General features: G+C 43.2%; 1 protein-coding gene across 1 annotated transcript; it reads left to right on the top strand.

Annotated features, from left to right (window-relative positions):
* Nucleotides 1–7,229: 7,229 nt before the first annotated feature.
* On the top strand, nt 7,230–17,767 carry LOC310869220 (MAPK regulated corepressor interacting protein 2-like). Its single transcript, XM_083779844.1, has 5 exons — nt 7,230–7,775; nt 7,973–8,042; nt 8,721–8,863; nt 14,564–14,671; nt 17,675–17,767. The coding sequence occupies exons 1-5, from the start codon at nt 7,721–7,723 to the stop codon at nt 17,743–17,745; spliced, it is 447 nt and encodes a 148-aa protein (XP_083635970.1). The 5' UTR covers nt 7,230–7,720; the 3' UTR covers nt 17,746–17,767.
* The last annotated feature ends 1,134 nt before the right edge of the window (nt 17,768–18,901 follow it).

Genomic DNA, 18,901 nt, shown 5'->3' with positions numbered 1-18,901 from the left:
CAGTCTCAAGAAGGCTGATCGCAGTGGACACCAATATTGCCGTTGGAGTAGAGGGCTGCAGGTCTGCAGCAACAGTTTTCAATAGGCTGAGTGCAGCGGATATCAGGACCGCTGCTGGAGTAGAGGGTTGCAGGCCCGCAGCAAGAGCCACAGCCGTCCGTTGTAGCTGGATGGCAGATTGACCGGCCCGCATGGAGCCCAGGCAGCCCAGGTCCAGGGTCTGCTGTGGAGGAGACAAAGGAGAATTCTGAGGAGCCAGTGGCCCGCTCTCTTCCCTCAAAGAATCTATGTTTGGAAGTTCCCTCATATGACTCTCCCGTTGTCTAAATTGTGCTTCCTCCATCCACATTGAAAATACTTTTCTGTGGCGGTCACATCTGTCAAGTTTGTGCGTTTTAACTGACTTTTTCTTTCTCATTTTCTTCTCAGCTTCTTTTAGTAGTCGGTCTAAGTCAAGCAATTTTTTTATACTTAAAGAGCCTTGTTCTGGGAACCCCATCTGTTTCCACTCATCAAGGCAGTCTAATGCTTCTGGACCATATTTTGCAACCATCCCGCTCATGAGAGAAGACCATCTTTCTTTGTCTTCTGCCACTGGCGCACTTTTTTTATTTCCCATACTGACTATCTATGTAACACGGTAATCTTTGTGCTACAAACTTTACTTGGTGTAAACACGGTATCTTTATGTCTTATCTGAGAGTAACAAGATGTCTTTATGTTGTTTTACAACAAGGTTCTTATGCTATTCTCAGTATAACAAGGTGTCTTTGTGTTTACAAACTTTACTTCTCTTTCTTTACTCGACTTAATGCAAAACGCTGTATCTTTATGTTTTCTTTATGTTGTTTTCAACAAGGTTAACAAGGTGTCTTTGCGTTTGCAAACTTGGCTTAATGCAAGGTCTCTTTTCTTAGGCTAGGCTTGCTGCTGTATTTTGAATCAAGCATACTTGACTATTACAATAGATAGGTTGGCAAAATATGGTCTTAGAATTTATAATTAGCTCTTCAATTGTCTGAAATTTGGAAGATTCTCACCGTTTTTTAGTGTAGCCACAGGGTTTTTTTTTAAATCCAGGCGTTGAACTCCATTGATGCAGCCATGACTCTTCTGTCCTTTTGGAGCGGTTCGTTGACGTCAGTTGTGGCTTGATCTTCCGGAGCTCAACGACACAGGATCCCACTTCTAGACACCAAATTGTCGTGGCAGGTTTTACACACTCTAAACGCGTGAGGAATCACAAGAGGCTTGAAGGTCTGTCAGGAGGCAAGCAAGTTCTCTTTGTTGAAGTTTATTTAACGTGCACACCAGTATACACGGATGCTCCAGCTCACAGGCCGGTCTCCAAGGCAAGCATAATGATACCACACAGAGGTTCAGTTTATATCCGAGATAGACTCCACCCCCGATGGTGGGGCAGAGTTAGAGTCTTGCTTATAGACAAAGGGGAAGGGGGGGGGGGCACAGGATGAGAAGGAGTGAGGTGAGAGGGGAAGGGGGGGGGGGGGACAGGTGAAAAGGACTCTGTTACTCACAGCATGGCTCAGAGCTTCAAAGCTCGTCTAGACTAATTCAGTGTATTCAAATTAGCTTCTTGATGGAAATTCCTCGTCAAAATGTACCGTATATAATTGTGTAAATCAACTCATGGGCCATGGTTTGCCTTATTTGAGTTAAGTGGTTACCAATTAGTTCTGTGTCTTGGTATGGTCTCACCCGGTATAAAAGGGAGGCTGCAGGATGCCGAGGTTGAGTAGTTGCTTGGGCAACAAGCAGGTAACATCCAGGGAGAGCTGCTAGGGGTCCCTTTTAGGAAGGGTTTATAGCCTAATGAGTTTCTCAAGTTCTGGGTTTGGTTTCCTATTTGCTTTCAAGTAATGTTCTGTCTTTTGTAAGTTTAGTCTTCAGTGTTTCTTTTGTTTGTCAGGCCTGTGTTTCCACTGTGAATAACCTGCATCAGGGAGAAATAAAACACCCTAAAAGGTATTGCTGGATTCTGTCACTTTTTGGAGCCTTGGCCACTCGGCCAACTTTACACCCACTGTAATCAAAGGACTGTAATTTCTTGATAGCCCATGGAAAGGAAGGACCAGGCTTTAAAACCAAAATATGAAATACCCAGTACTCAGATGAGATCACTTTATTCAGACCAAATATCATATAGCCGTTCAAAGCCATAAATCATTAAGATAACCTTCGAATAGAAGAATGTATAGTTGAACCATTCATTTAGCTTTGGGAAGGCCAGATGTATGAAAATGCACCTTTTATCGTATAGGCAAGTAATGCCTTTATATCAATATAATTTATTACCAATCTGTAAATATTAAACCTTAACTTTATTTTATAATGATAATAACCTTAGTATGAATATGTTTATAGCTTTATAGAAAAATCCCAATACCTTAAATGAGAGAGTATGAAAGAGTAGAATCACCTTGTTAAGGAAAAACCCAAGGAATCAGTGACACAACACAAGAAGTCCAGACCAGGGGTACAAGTTTTCAAATGATAATCTGTTATAATGGGGAGAAAGAATGGTACAACCGGAAATGCAGAGTGCCCGTTTCACGCATAAGTCCCTTTTATGCCCACATACGGAGATTTCTGTATGTGTCTCTCTGCGTCCCCTTATCCCTATATATGGAGTTCTGTGTCAAGCATGCCCAAATATGGAGTGCTGTGATGTCAGAACAGGTCAGCTTATGGAGTTCTTTGTCAGACATGCCCAAATATGGAGTCCTGTCAGAACAGGCCAGCTCCATATATGGATCATCATGGTCAGGGGCCCTGTCCAGAAGCCTCAATTGAATTATTATTTTGGTTGATCAAGGTTGATCAAGTTTGATATATATATATATATATATATATATATATATTGCAATTTAACTTCAAAAGCAACAGTTTTGTGTTTTCCTTTTGGTCTGCAATAGGTATGCCTATACAGTCTGGTTACAGTGTAAAGAATTACTGTCGTAGGTGCAGGACATTTATTTATTTTAGTATAATATATCATTTATTATATTATATTATTATTATATAAATATAATTTATAACTCAGACATACAATTGTATGGTTCTGATTGTTCTACTCCTCCACTATCTCCTCGGTGGGTTGACAAATTGATCTGAACTTAGACCTGGGCATTTGTGTCAAAGGAGTGAGGAGGGATGTTTTTGTTGTTGTTTTCACTTTTCCCAAGGATATTGCCACGGCCTATAAAATCTTTACAGTAGCCACTGTTTTTATTATTATTATTCTTTTATTATTATTATAATTTTGGCCTTGTACAGTACGTGCCACCAAAATGTGGAACGCCCTACCAACAGACATTAAGACATGCGAATCCCTTGCCCGTTTCACTCCATATTTGGGCATGCTTGACACAGAGCAAAACTGCTCTCAAAGGGCACTTACGGACGGCTGCAATTCAAACCTTTTTTACCTCCTATGATGATTTCCTGTTTTTGGCTATATAGAAGTGTATATTTGTACGTCTCTAATGAATTAAAAATGGTGGGCCCTATTGTAAACAAGTGTAATGCTTTATGGTGTCTTCCACTCACAGTTAACAGTTTTTGTATTGAGTTGTACTTGAAATATACTGTAATTGTGCAAACTGTCAATAAATACTTCAATCAATCAAAACATACTTTTATTCGTTTTGATTGTTCTATTTCACACTTGCTATATAATATTTCCCATGATGCCACTTTGAATTGAGTTGAATATGGTTAAGATTACTACAGTAGTAGCCTATGTGTGGTAGTAATGTAATGTGTCCACTGGATGTCACTGTCTAGATATGAACCAAAGGAAGCGCAGATGTGTTTGAACTAAGAAAATGTAAAAATAAGGCATTTTCCCACATTCCAGTTTTCTGACTTTTTATTTCACAACATATTCCCCAATTTCCACTGAGATTATGGGGTGAATGAATGTGGCCAGACCCATCTTCTCTTTCTGTCATAGTGACATTGTCCTGCATCAGATCATGTCCAAATCAGGTTCTCCAATCTCCAGTAGCCTCTTCAGTTTTTTGAAGATGTTTTGAGTGGTGCAACCACTGACCACTCCCTTACGGAGCTATGTGTGTGGCTGGCTGGGTCTGAGCACTATGTGTGTGGCTGGCTGGCTGGCTGGGTCTGAGCATACATAGATAGATAGATAGATAGATATCTTTTTCATTTCTACTTTAAGCATGAGGAGGCTGTCAGTGCAGGGAGAGCAGCTGGCATGGAGGTGAAGACGTCAGTGTTAAGGTTAAATATCAACGTTAAAACGGGCCAAATCGACATTAAAAAAGGCAATTTCTTTCGCGTCGAACGCATTGGACACCAGAGTCTCACTCTTGACATTTTCTGAAATATGGTAGCCCTGTATAATGGACAGTACTAGGCATGCTGCTGGAGACACTATAGGTTTGTATAAAAGAAGAGTCTGATTTCGGTCTCTTTTCTTTGTTTAGTTGTTAAACGTTATTCAATTTCTGTTTACATTATCTGGCGAGTGCTTACTCGTTCCAGTATAAACAACCAATTTAACTGGTTGCTTGTTGCGCGTTTGCGCTCATTACAGAGCCAATTTATAAAACTTGTATATATTGCATGTTGTTTTGCTTGTGTTCAGTAAACAGCTAAGTTTATTATTTCCCTGTTGAGCGTCTGCACTCATTGCAGTGCTTAATTATAACTATATCTATATAGTAGATTTAGTTTGAATTGTATGGCGGGTGTTTTTGCTCGTCCAGTAAACAACCTAAGTTTATTGTTAGCCTGTTGAGCGTTTGCGCTCGTTACAGAGCTTGTTTATAATTTATATTCATAGTTATTGTAACATTCCCAAAAGAGTGGTTCCGCTTGTGGGTATTTCACGTGTCTTGGAGTGTATCCGCTCCATAGCCACCATAGTAGCGCTTCACAGTACAAGTGCCTTCGCTCTAGTACTTGCCCAGCCATGGCACACCCTTGCGCTGTTTGCACGGCTCCACTGGGGGACGATGATGGCCATGATGAATGCCCCAAATGCCTGGGTATAGCACACCTGAGGCAGGGGCTAACTGAGAGTCTGAACTGCAGCTACATGTCTCGGGACCTGAAGCTGGCCAGGCTTGCTGAGGTGCATCCTCAGCAGCCAGAGAACCAGGTGATTCCCTCACCTGGTGCCCCCGCAGAAAAGCGGCAGAGGACCTCTACATCTCGGAAAACCCTGCATAAGAGGGCCAGAAAAGATGCCTCCTCAGCTAGACTTACTAAGGCGGACCCGCTGGCTGCTAAGGTAGACACATTGGCATCCCAGTTTGCTGAGATGAAGAAGCTAATCCTGAACCTTCAGCCAGGTAGGCCTGTTCCCCAGGCCGGGGACCTACAGGCCGGCGCACTACAATCTGCCGCCTCTTCCCGAACATTGGATGAGGACTCTCTATCCACAAGGGCTTCCTGCACTGACTTCGGTGATGAACCCGCACAAGAGGAGGCAGAGACGGCCACCAGGACTTTATACACCCGCTTGTCACGGTCGAGCAGTGAAGTCAGAGGGGATTCCGGCTCTAACCCGACCTCTATTAAGCCCGTGATCCGCATGGCGCTGGCGCACTTGGGCCTGGATGAGGCTGCTGCTACAGCAGTTACTAGAAGTGAATTCTTCAGGCGGTCTAAGCCTCAGGCTGCTTTCACTGTCCCCGTCTCCGAGGGATACATTAAAGAGCTCCACAAATGCTGGGCAGACCCCAACACCAAGACCCACCATGTCTCTGATGATAGGGCCTTGGCCTCTATGCAAGACGCCAGCACTGGCCCCGCTGCAGGCCCGTGGCATGCAAATCCTACCGTACTTGGACGACTGGCTGATATGCGCTCCAACCAGAGAACAGGTGGAGCAGGATACAGCAGCCCTTATATGCCATGTGACACGGCTAGGCCTTACTGTCAACCACAAGAAGAGCTGTCTCACTCCCAGACAGACAGTTGTGTTTATCGGCTTGGTCCTGGACTCCCGCCGAATGCTGCAGCTTATGACCCCTCACATCTGCAGGGTGATGCTGCTTCAGCACTGCTGCTCTGCCCAGTAAGGGCTTTGAGGTACTACATACAGGCGACTGCTGGGTTCCGTCGCTCTGATAGCCTGTTCGTCTGCTATGGCGGGCACAGGAAGGGACAGACCCTGTCCAAGCAGAGGCTGTCAAAATGGGTTGTCATGGTGATTGAGGAGGCATACAGGTCAAGAGGCCTGCCACTGCCTCACAATGTCAGAGGCCACTCCACCAGAAGTGTTTCCACCTTCTGGGCAGCCCACTACGAGGGGTTCCTCTGAGCGAGATTTGTGCTGCGGCCACATGGGCCGCACCGTGTACTTTTGCCCGGTTCTATAGGGTTAATGTAGCCGCAACTAACGCAGTTGCGACTGCTGTTTTGGGGGTCCCTTAAGCCGTTCCCGGCAAGGTAAGGATTCCTCGTGACTTTGTTGGTACTAGTCATCCAGTGTTAAGCACTGCCAGTAAGGATGAAATAGAACGCAAGTTACGTATGTAACTATGGTTCTATGAATCCTGGATGACTGCCAGAGTTCTCTGTCACTCTGAATCTCGCGAGAAGATTTCGTAGGGAAGTAATGTTTGACGGGTGTGGCTTATACGCTGACTACTGCACTCCACGCCCACCGTCATCATGTCACATTCGTGACTTTGTTGTTATTATTTACTCGACCTGCACGTACGTGAGACGGATATCATCCAGTTTTAAGCAGTCATCCAGGATTCATAGAACCAGTTACATACGTAACTTGCGTTATTCATTATACACTGTAGCCAGGGAAAGCCAGTGCCCAGTTTATGAATCCACCCCAGTTCATGGAGGTGTTTGCGGTGGAATATAAACAGTGTAGTGTTGTGTTATATGACTGTAATGTATACATTGTCCACACCATGTTTGTTGCATAAACACAACAGTAACGTTCGGGCAGGTGCATGGCTGCTGAAAGTAATAATGCTCCACTGCACTTTTGTCACTAGAGGTCGCTCTTTAACTCCGAGAGTGTAGGCTACTACAAATGGAACCAAAAAATGGTTCCATTTTAGTACTCTCTCGGGGTTTAAATGAACACTGAGGATTTGACTGCGCGTGTGGACCTTAGTGGACGCTGTCTCTTTAACACGCAGAGGGAGGCGTGTTGGACGTCGAGACAAGTGTGTGGTTCGTTTTTTTTTGACCCGTTCAATGTCTTGTGAATGACAGACAGTGCACGGTGTCGGACGCTTCGCTTCGGGACCAAAAGTTATTGCCAGCATATTATACCACCACCGCGTTGTGACGATCAGGGGCAAAGCAACACTAAACAACAACAACAACAAACAAACAAACCTCCCGGGACTGCGGACCTCTATATGGAGTGGGCACTGGGCGGCTGATTTTACGCCGAGCAGAGGACAGCAGCACACCATCGCTCGATGTGTATTATTATGGGTTGTGTAAGCTGCATGTTAACGCACTGGACTTATAGGTTGGAAGTGAAAGTGTTTGACTTCTGAAGCTGCTGACTTTGGACATATGAGTTATTTACAAACATTTTTAATTTAAAGTGGACTTTAATTTACAATTGTTGGCCTACCTCAAACTATATTGGCTGTAATTGACATTTAACTGTAGGGTGCACTGAAGCCTTTTTGGGACACTTTCTAAGTGCTGGAGTATATTCAGTTTACGTGGATTTTGGACACGCATGATGTACACAATTACAAGAGGACCCAGCAAACTTGTTACCCAGCGACGAACAGGTGAGACACTTTGTGCTGCGTTTGTTACACAGTTATAACTAAGATCTGAACACGCACAAGTTGACAGAGGCAACTTTCATATAACTGTCATTATTATACAGATAGATACACGTGCACGAAACTACATACTTTCTTTTAATAGTAGAATGCATAGGTATACATTTATGTGTTTTTATTTCTATTTTCCCTTTCTCAAGGTCCCACTCAACAGATTGACAACAAAATAAACGACTTCAAGCACAAACAAACACCCTTGTGTATGTCCGAGTAAGTATAGGAGCTACTCAACTTTCGGGGCAACTTAAACACCTGTTCTACTGTAGTAGGCTAGGCCCATATGTCTCCAACTCTCCATTATCCTAGAGATCACAGAGTGTACTGGCAAACTTATTCACATGCGCCCTGCTCGGCAGCAGTGCACGTCATCAGCCTGCTTCACAGACAGACATGCATGGCCGATCATGGCAGAGTAGTAAAAAAAGGTCTACCAATTCCATCTAGCCTGTCTATCTATATATACTGCACCTCCACGCTAGCCAAGTCTAGTCACAGTGCATGTCATTGAACATAGACTAAGGATGACCTTGTGGAGAGGCGAGGGAAGCACATGGCCCTTCATTCAGCTGTTAACAAATTGCAGCCTCATCCGACCAACCCTGCTCCAGTGCACTCCACTCCACTCACACCTAAAGTCAGCCTTGGGTTGGGCGCTAAAGATCAGAGAGGTAAAAAAGCTCAGGGGCTCAGCGTTAGAGTGGCCGGTATAGGGAGGCCAGATGGGAAACGTGAAATGTAAAGCACTTTGGATTAAAGCGCTATAGAAATGCACAACAGCAGGAGCCAACAGAAGTCACACTGCAGTATTAACGGTGTGTTATTTGTTGTATTATCATCAAAACATAATGAGGCCTGTTTTGTCTTATTGTCTTATGCTCCGTCCGCCAGTCTTCCCGCACCGAAGATCGTGTTCAACCGGCTGAATGGTAGGAAGTACCACCAGCCATCAGCTCCAGCCCTGCAGAGAGACAGCCAGCCAGAGGAGAGCGGCACGCCGGCACACGAGGAGAACGTCAAGTTCGTCTATGAAGGTAAATGAACAGTCTGACTGGAAATACGAGTAGGCTTAATGCTGCTGCGATGTGAGAGCTTATTCTGAGCACAGTCAACACACACTGTGCATGTGTTTGGTCCGACGCAGTCCTACAGTCATGAGTCAGACACCCTACCCAAAACCCAACCCTAAACCTAACCTCACAGGAAGCCACCCACGGGTTAGTTTTAACCTGCCACGGGTTAGTTGTAATCTGCCACGCATGTCGGGAGCCACAGGTTAGTTTTAACCTGGTTAGTTGTAACCTGCCACGCATGTCGCGAGCCACGGGTTCGTTATAACCTATACCACGGGTTAGTTGGAACCTGCCACGCATGTCGGGAGCCACGGGTTAGTTTTAACCTGCCACAGGTTAGTGGTAAGTGGTACGGTAAGTGGTAACTGGCAGCACATGTCGACAGTGTTGTCAAACTAATGCCTGTCGGACTGTTAGTATGTCTAACAAATGTATGCACCCCGTCAATCCACACACCTTTAACCATTTAAAGCTCTGTATACTTAGACTGCTTTTTTTCTCTGCAAAAAAACGACGCATTGTGATAATATATAAATTTAAATCACACCCCTGTGAAGTGAGGGGCGCTCTAATCATCGTTATACATCATCAAGAATGGTGGTCCCTCATTGGCCAAGGGTGGCCACCAACCTACCCAGCCTATTTGCTCAGACACATATGACGTAAATTCTCCATTCATTGTCAATGGCATTTAGTGTTTGTGTTCAGACATAATCTACACTATAGCTGTTTATAGGACGGGCTATCACCCCTCAAAAAAAGAAAATATGGATGCTGGGGTTTTCAAGTGGTTAAGAGTCTATTTTAGCTACCTCATTTGCTGAGTTACAGTAACTACTAGCGGTTTTAATCACTATCTGGGTTCTAGAATAAACAATGGCACCTCTCCCCTGCCCCCACCCACCACCCCTCATGTTGTCTCTGTCCCAATGGCTGTGACGTGACCCCTCCCAGCCCTGGCGTGCTGCACAGCTGCTCTGCATGTCACTGATAGCATGATCACCGCTAGCAGCCCCATGCGCTCAAACACACGCCCAGTGGTGTAAAGTAACCAAGTACGTTTGCTTAAGAACTGCCCTTAAGGACCATTTTGAGGTTTTACTTCTACCCCACTACACCTCAGAGGCAAATGTTGTACTTTTACTCCACTGCATTTATTTGAAAACTTGAGTTACTTTGTAGATTTGGTTTATTGTTACAAAACATACTTTACCCACTTCAGCCCTATTTGAAAATAGCCGATCTTCAAGCTCACAATGTGTCGCGATGTGACACATTGTGAGCTTGTAGATCTGGTATTTTCAAAAGATGTGAAAATTTGAAACAGGACATTCTGCATAATGAGTACTTTCTACTTTTGGTACTTTAAGTACATGTTGATGCCAATACTTTTATAGTTTTACTCAACTACATTTTGAATTCTGAGTATGTTTTCCACCATTGCACATGCCACCACATACTGTACGCTCTACTGTACAACTTTGTTGCCTATACGGGAGGCCCACGTGGCGGCAGTGAGGCAAACCAACCTTTTGACCCTAATGTGCACCGACCGGTCACCTCTGGGAAAGAGGCACGGTCATTGGCTGTCCACGGAGTGCAAACACAACAAAGGAAAAAGCGGAGAGAATAGAGGTTTTGCTGTGTCTGCATGAAACAAACTCCACTCCACTCCCTGACCCAGTTCTTGCTTTCTGCTCGTCCCTTTTAGCATTCAGAGAGTCACTCTGCAGGCAACTATATGCCACTTCTTTTCGTCTCTGGTATTCCTGGTGACCCTGCCTGGCGTGTCACGAGTTGTCGGTGTTTGAAGGTCTGCCATGGCCGCCCATAAACAGCTTAAACAACCTTGTTGAGGGAGGACAAGGACAAAAAGCAAGGCCCAACTCCTGCTATGCAGGCTGTTTAATGCTGCAGCTCAGAGAATGGAATGATTGTTGTTTTTCCACACTATGCACTGCATGCAGGCTCTCTTCTGTTTCTCAGTCCTTCTCTCTGTGTGTCCAAGAACTATACGCCCCTTTGCTGTTTTATCTACGAAACCTTGTCCTGTGAAAACAGCCCATTCCGTGACCTAAAATAACCGTGTTACCTCTTGACTTTTATAAAAGTCTCGCGCTAGTGCCAGGTGCCTGCAGATAAGAAGTCAGTCCCATTGGATTTACGGCCTCTGGATATACACACACACACACACACACACACACACACACACACACGCCCGCCCCCACACACGTGACAGTTGACGTGTTTGCAGGGTGCATGATTTGAAATACAAACATTCGACAGGGGTGGGTGACCTTAGTATCAGTTTACGTAGTGGACTTTTAACAGGTTAACACTATAGGTCTGACCTGGTATAGGACGCTATGGGACTGTATAGGGTAGATAAAGTGCCCCTCGGTGCACAGGTCTCCGCCAGGGCAGGTCAGGTTGTGGCCTCCTGGTGGCGCTATATTAAGCCAATGTGAAAAGGGTGCCATTTCTTCTTACACCTTGGATGGCAATTGGCAAATCCACTATAACAGGCCAATGTGAAAAGGGTGGGATATATTCCTCAGCCAGCAGGAAAGTCTGCGAAAGATTTCACGTAAATTGCACGCTGTGTTTTGCGTTCATAATTTCTTAGTTTTTTACCTTGATGATATAGAATTTTGTTGTTATTGTTCATGTCATGTCTATGAATTGATTACCTAGGGCCTAAATGGAAACAAGACCGCTGCTATCCCTTTTGGATGGATAGATACAGTAGATAGATAGATAGATAGATAGATAGATAGATAGATAGATAGATGCATTTTACCCTTCCTAAGTATTTGGAGCAGTGGCCGCCATTCATATGGCATCCATGGAGCAGTTAGGGGTTAAGTGTCTTGCTCAGGGGCACTTGGGCGAGCCAGGGGTCGACCTTCCATTTCCCAGCCTCTCTACCAGTGGTGGAAAAAGTACTCAAATGTTTTACTGAAATAGAAGTATCAATACTGCAATACATTCTGACTCTTTAGTCAGAATTCAAAATGTACAAAAGTATTGCCATCAAAATGTACATACAGTACCAAAAGTAGAAAGTACTCAATGCAGAATGTCCCGTTTCAAGTCTTCCAATGTATACAAATATTTTGAAAATAGCCGAACTACAAGTTCTCACATCGCGACGCATTGTGAGCTTGTAGATCGGCTATTTTCAAATAGCCGAAATGTACAGTATATAGTGCTGAAGTGGTTAATGTATGTTTTGTAATAAGAATCAAAGTAACTAGTAACTAAAGTTTTCAAATAAATGTAGTGGAACAAAAGTACAATATTTGCCTCTGAGATTAGAAGAGGAGTAGAAGAAAAGGTTTTGGAAATTGGAATTGGAATGTACTTCAGTACTTTCCACCACTGCTCTCTACCCACTCCTCTATGACCTAGCATAATAGCCCTCCCATATAGCCTACACTGTGGGTTAATACATACATATTGATCATTGATTCTGATTCATCATTTACATCCCTAATGGTCATACAATACTATACACTATTACATGGTACACTTGAATGCTCTCTGGGCTCTATATAGACACCATGGCAGAATATTTGACGGCGGTGACTAACAAACGGAGAAAATGTTTAACAATGTACAGAAAGACCAGCAAACCTGGCTGCCCAGTGTCAAGAGGGGACAGGCTGCATTCTCTGCCCAATGCGGTCAAGGAGTGGTGGAGGTGACAGAGCTTCACTCTTGACCACCTGTATTAACCCATTTAGGCCTCAGTTTTCTGAAATAAATATTTTCACGATTTTTCAAAAATAGCAGACCTACAAGCTCGTAGCGCGCCACTCGGTGGCGCGCTATGAGCTTGTAGATCTGCTATTTTTCAATAGCTAAATTATAACAATGTTTAAAACACCAAAAGGGGTTCCCGCCCCAAAATGGGTTTTAAGACACAAGAAATGAAAAGGGTGAAACCCAGGCAATCATTGTTGGGTGAGAAAGCTGACTGTTCAATGGCAATAACAATGATCAACTCTAGTCAAAAAGTTCTCAAATACTAACCAGAAATGGTTAAGTAATGTATGCAGGGCTTGCAGGCCCAACCATTTCGCTTTGAGGCTGTTTACAAATGAACTGCGCTCTGACAGACTAAACCCCAGCACACCCCCATACACGCCGTGGAGGTAATGCTTGTAGATTGTCAAGTGGTCAACATGTTATAACGTAGAAAGTGTTCAAACAAGGCTATGTTCAACAACAATGTTTTGTCCAACTTTGATTGTTAGAATGCCACTTCTCCAGTAAAGCTCTGAATAAACCACTAGTGTATGGTGCATAAAAGTCCAACCTTGGATATAACTACTCTAGCAATAAAACACATGTCCAATGCAGTGGCGTTTCCCATTAAAATAATACAATTTCGGTTCTCCCTATCGGTTCCTAAAGGCGCGCAGAGTCACACGCTTATTATTTTCCTTGCCTTTTTATCATATCCTTGACATTGTTTACAGTCGATATATAGTATTGTAGTAGGAGTAGTAAGAGGTAAATACAGAATAGATAATACAAAAAAAAAGAAAACATGCAGCTCAGTATCCACAAATGGCTCAATTGTTAAATAAAGGAATTAAGGAAAGGATGTTAGTCTATTCATATGTCTTAAATTAAAAGCTTAAAAGAATAAAAGCTTTTTGTTAAACATTTGACCTTATTTAAGTTATTTTATACAATTTTTTAACCGAAATAGGGAAACCGGAATCGATGAGCAGAACCCAAATCGGTAACAGACCCATTCCTAATTCCTATACACCGTCGGAGACTCTGCCAGTCGTAAAATTATTGGCTCAGAAATGCAAGAAAAACAAAAACATCTCCATGAATTGAAGGCTTCATACACCCCCATCAATTGGAGGAAAACAGGCTGTATTATATTGCACATTGTATTGTAATTATGAAGTGGCAGAAATGTTGTACATTCTACTGTACATTCTCCTACACTGAATTGTTATGTTATGGCTTTCAATGGTTCATCATGCCCAGCCACTTCATACAGTATGTTTTATTGATAATTTCACCTTGTCAAGCCACTACAATATCGTTGAACCCTATACTATAACATCTGATCATGTCAGATGTGAACTATCATGCAGTGGTTATCTGTGGGATCAGGTGAGTCCTTGAGGGAGATTAACCACTTTAACCCATACCTATACTTCATAGTGAATTAAGGGTTAAGATAAAATTGGCAAATCCAAATACTTGTGGACTGTGGTAGCATCATCAACCCTTAAAAAAAAGATTATCAAAGATCATTTGCCAAGATAAATAGACATTTACACTGACACAATTCTATCCTGGGAGTGATCCAAAACAGAATCCATAAAGACAGGTAATTTGGCACAAAACATCGTGGTTGCAGTGGAGACTAGAATATTATGTCTCAATCATTGGTTCCAAAACGTTTAAAGACCCCAATTACTCTGAGCGTACAAATGGAACCAAATGCTACTCTGAAATCTGGAAATCGGGGTCCCTCGCACAACATCTTTTCAAATGAGTGGGCCTACTGTGTATCCATTTGGGCAACGCTGTGCCAGCAGGCACTATTACTTGACAACCCTTGATGGCACCTGTCCTGTTGACCCCTGACAACCACGTGTGACAATGTCATTCTGTTTGCTTTGTCAGCCTGGCAGGAGGTCATGCAACAGGTGGAAGAGGAGCCCAGCCAGGGGCCAGAGGGGCCCCAAAGACCTGTCTACTACACGGAGACCACCCCCAGCCCTCACATGGACAGTAAGTCATGTTCTTCGTTGTTATGTTTGTATATGTTCTGTAACCACATGAAACCTAGGGCCTTTATTCCGGGGCAACTGTTTGGCGAAAATTGCTGATCTACGAGCTTACAATGCTTCGTGTTGCGACGCGCTGTGAGCATGTAGATCGGCTATCATCGCCAACGTTTGGTGTAGAGGGAAAAAGGAAGGGGCCTAGTACAGCATATAGACCCATGGGGCACCCCGGTAAACAAAGTATGTAGGGTTTAAGTGATTAAGCCCCTTGTACACAGTGCATTTTATTTGCATGACAAATATACTAAACAAACTGTACGCTTCTCTATGACCTGCCACACCCACTCCGAAATGGCTGGCTGATGTGTGGCTGTCCGATCTTGTTTCTTTTGGATGCAATAAAAATTTACCTGGCCTGGACTAGGCTGCTGAGCCAGCCTGACAGCGTGCCGCGAGTTCGACTCCCGTCCCCTATCAATAAAGGCAGAAAAAGCCAAAAAAGATCACACCCGTGTGAAGTGAGGGGCGCTAATCTATTAAAGTCTAAGGCCTGACTCACACCTTTCGATCTAGCATACAACATTGATGCATGCTAGATGTGTAAAAAGGGTGTGATACATCTTGCCCCAATGCATATCCAATGGAAGTCACATGGTTTGACACAACATTTGTGTTGTATGGCTTTCGGCTGTGTTTCGACTGCCCCACCACCCCCTCATACAACACAAATGTTGTGTCAAACCATGTGACTCCCATTGGAAATGCATTGCGAGCTTGCATCAGCTATACATCTCATACAACAAGCATACATCAATCTGTTGCGAAGGTGTGAGTCAGGCCTATCTCATGTTGATTAGGTGATGTAAAACAAACGGTGCAAACACAAACATTAAACACCATTAACGATAAATAGAAAATATGACATAAATGATGTGACGTAAATTTTCCCTTAATTGTCAATGCACAATTAACACACATTGAACTAAAGACAAACCTGTAGCGCCCCTCAAATATATCTATAAAAATAATTAACCTGGGATCCACATGGGAAAGGCATCTCAGACTTCATGTGACCATCCTGTGACGTCCAGCCCATTTTGGGGCGGGAACCCCTTTTGGTGTTTTAAACATTATGTTATAATTTAGCTATTGAAAAATAGCAGACCTACAAGCTCGTAGCGCGCCACCGAGAGCTTGTAGATCAACATATTTTTGAAAAATCATGAAAATATTTATTTAAAAAAACTGTAGGATTTTGAAGATTTCTTTTAAACTTTTGAGGTCTAAATGGGCTAGTCGTCTTTTGGTGTCAGTGCTCTATGACGTATCTGGGACGTATGACTCCAGATTTGGGCAAGGTTACAGCTGGATAAGGGCCCCACTGACTTCCATCCATTATAAAAAGGTTACAGCTGGATAAGGGCCCGACTGACTTCCATCCATTATAAAATCAAAGCAACATATTCCTCCGGACACAAAGAAAGACACACAGAACCTTTCATAGACCTAGAACCTCTTGAAGACTCAATGTGCAAGGTCCTTTTAGTTTAGCTTCACTGTAACCGGCTTCAATCTGCTCGTAGCTATTTCAATCTCAACACTTTTAATTAGCCATTATTCTACTTTGTCTCATTATATTTAGATACATGATTCTGTGTCATGGTCACCATTGAGAAATGTAGTTGGATATTGCTGTCATTCTGTCTCCACAACAACCTGGATGTTTTGTGCCAAATTTTCCCATCTCTATTGATTCTGTTTTGGATCATTCCCAGGACAGATTTACATGTACACAGTACAGGACATGTCTATTTATCTTGGCAAATAAAATGTGTAAATCTTTTCTTTTTTATCTATATAAATTTAGCATGCTACCACATGATTCTATCACAGTCAGTCTAAGTATTTGGAATCGCCAACTTAATCCAGTAGCCAAGTGATACTGATATGATACTGACATCAATATTTGTAATTAAAAAGTTTCCAAAATTAGATAACGTTCGGCAAAAGTGACGCTTTACTCTTGTTTGTGGAACAATTAACCTATTTAGAACTGAGGCCGAGTATAAAAACGCCTTCCTAAAAACGTTTCCTAACCTCAGTTTTCTGAAAAAACATCCCCGGCTTGAAAGGTATAACAACGTATAGGTGTTCCAGGTCTATAAATCATTCATTAGAATGACAACGCTATTAATTACAAAAAGTAATTTGTAAAAGTAACATTACTTCCCCAATAATGCAACCCCACTTAGTCGGGGGAGTTATTGGCCACAGATTGGACAACAAAAAGTGTATTCGTTAATATAAATTCCAGGTTGCAACTTTAATATACTGTATGTATTATAGACGGGGAGCCAGCCATCCAAAATTTGAGAAGACCTGTGATGTCATGACATACTTCTTATTTGTATTTTTTCTATTCACTTGGTCATTAAGGTATACAAAAATGGCCATAACCTTTTTTCGCGATGTTTCCGGCAGAGCAGACCTCTCATTATGTAGACCTTAATGACCGAGTGAATAGAAAAAACACAAATAAAAAGTATGTCATGACATCACAGGTTAATCCTTAACCGTTGGGCTTTTGGGCCTGTGGCTCCCCGGCTATTAAGGTAAATTCAGATGGGAATCATGTGACGCAGACGTTGTCGCCTGGATCAACGACAGGTCTGCTCCAGGTCTCTTCATGAGGGGCATGACTCGCGCTGAGCAAAAAAAAAGAAGCTCAACACAATCCGTTGTGTAGTAAAAAAATGAGCATGTGCGTGACAATTTCACGGGACCGCGTCCACGTAAATACACTTGCGTTGTTGCCCCTCAACTTCTATGCACGTCCAAAATAAACGCACGCCCCTCATTGAAGTTGAAGTCACTCCATGTCTGAAAAGACCTTTTATTAATGAATATTCATTTTCGTTATTGGTAAAAAGGTAAAACTATATGAAAAATGTATATGGATGTTTCCTTGTCTCTGTATCTGTTGATAATTTCTGTTTCCTCTTTATAGGCTTTGTGCCGATAGACCTCGACGAGTGGTGGGCTCAGCGCTTCTTGGCCAACATAGACAAGCTATCCTGAGTGGATTCTCCGGGCTGGGGGGGAGGGGGGGAGGGGGCTGTTGGCCTGATGGGGGGCCAGAAGTCTAGGGCTGAGACGAGGGGGGAGTGGAAGCCTGGTAGCAACAGGGGTGGTGATGTGGTACAAATGGAACGGGCAGCGCTGGGCCGCTGGCATCGTAGCACCGCAGAACTCTAACCTTTTTTTAGCCTTTTTAAACTACTGCACATGTGACACTACTACAAACACCTTGTCATGTGACACTATACAGCACCCTGTCTGGGACAGACGGAAGCACACTGGAACGTTATACGTTTCTCTGATGAGATCCTGGCCTGTGAGAGGATGTCAGCTATACTGCTTTAAAATACAGTAAAATTGTGTTTTCAAGAAGTCCTGTGTGTGTGTCTGTGTCTATTTTACTCAAGGTTGCAGTCTAGAGCTGTGATTTAGATTAGTTTTTTCAAAATATTCGATGTACAAGCTCACAACGCGGCGCGAAGCAGCTATTTTCAATGAACCTATCCCACACCGGCTCCGTCCGACGCACGTTCACGCCTCGCCTGACGCTCCGATACGCCACTGTTCTATTTTCCAGGCGTTGCCGTGCGGCAACCAGTGTTGTTTTCGTCGACTAAAACTAAGACGAAAATTTTTCGTCGACAACCTATTTTCACTGACAAAAACTAAATTAAAACTAAGCTATGATGACTAAAACTAAGACTAAATATACTGACAATTTTGTCGACAAATAAAAACTAGACTAAAATTTTAGGAAGGGACTAGTGGACAAGAGATCCAGTATAGGTCATTTTACACTTGGTTGCATGCTGAAAATAGCCGATCTACAAGCTCACAGCTGCGACGTGTTGTGAGCTTGTAGATTACGACGGCATCAAGACACGCCAAAATACATTTTAGTCGACTAAATCAACCGTAGATTTAGTCGACTAAAATCTCATGACATTTAGTCGACTAAAACTAGACTAACACTAAGACATTCCAGGTGACTAAAATGTGACTAAAACTAAATGAAGTTTCAGTCCAAAGACTATGACTAAACTAAAATAGAAATTTGCTGCCAAAAACAACACTGGCGGCAACGCCTGTGCCGCGTCGCTGCGCACCCGGTGTGTGTTGGGCTTCAAACATCTGCTTTCAAATTTATGGAATTTCA

This window comes from Protomyctophum parallelum, assembly GCF_964188405.1.
Source record: "Protomyctophum parallelum genome assembly, chromosome: 13".
In the NCBI taxonomy this organism is placed as follows: Eukaryota; Metazoa; Chordata; class Actinopteri; order Myctophiformes; family Myctophidae; genus Protomyctophum; species Protomyctophum parallelum.
Note: the sequence above shows the minus strand (reverse complement) of the source record. Positions and strands in the feature narration are given on the sequence as shown.

Bases quoted from the DNA above. Each gene is read 5' to 3' on its own strand.
- LOC310869220 (XM_083779844.1), top strand. From the start codon at position 7,721: ATGATGTACACAATTACAAGAGGACCCAGCAAACTTGTTACCCAGCGA. The intron at 7,776-7,972 runs GTGAGACACTTT...CCCTTTCTCAAG, and splicing joins TGTTACCCAGCGACGAACAG to GTCCCACTCAACAGATTGAC. The intron at 8,864-14,563 runs GTAAATGAACAG...TTGCTTTGTCAG, and splicing joins CGTCAAGTTCGTCTATGAAG to CCTGGCAGGAGGTCATGCAA.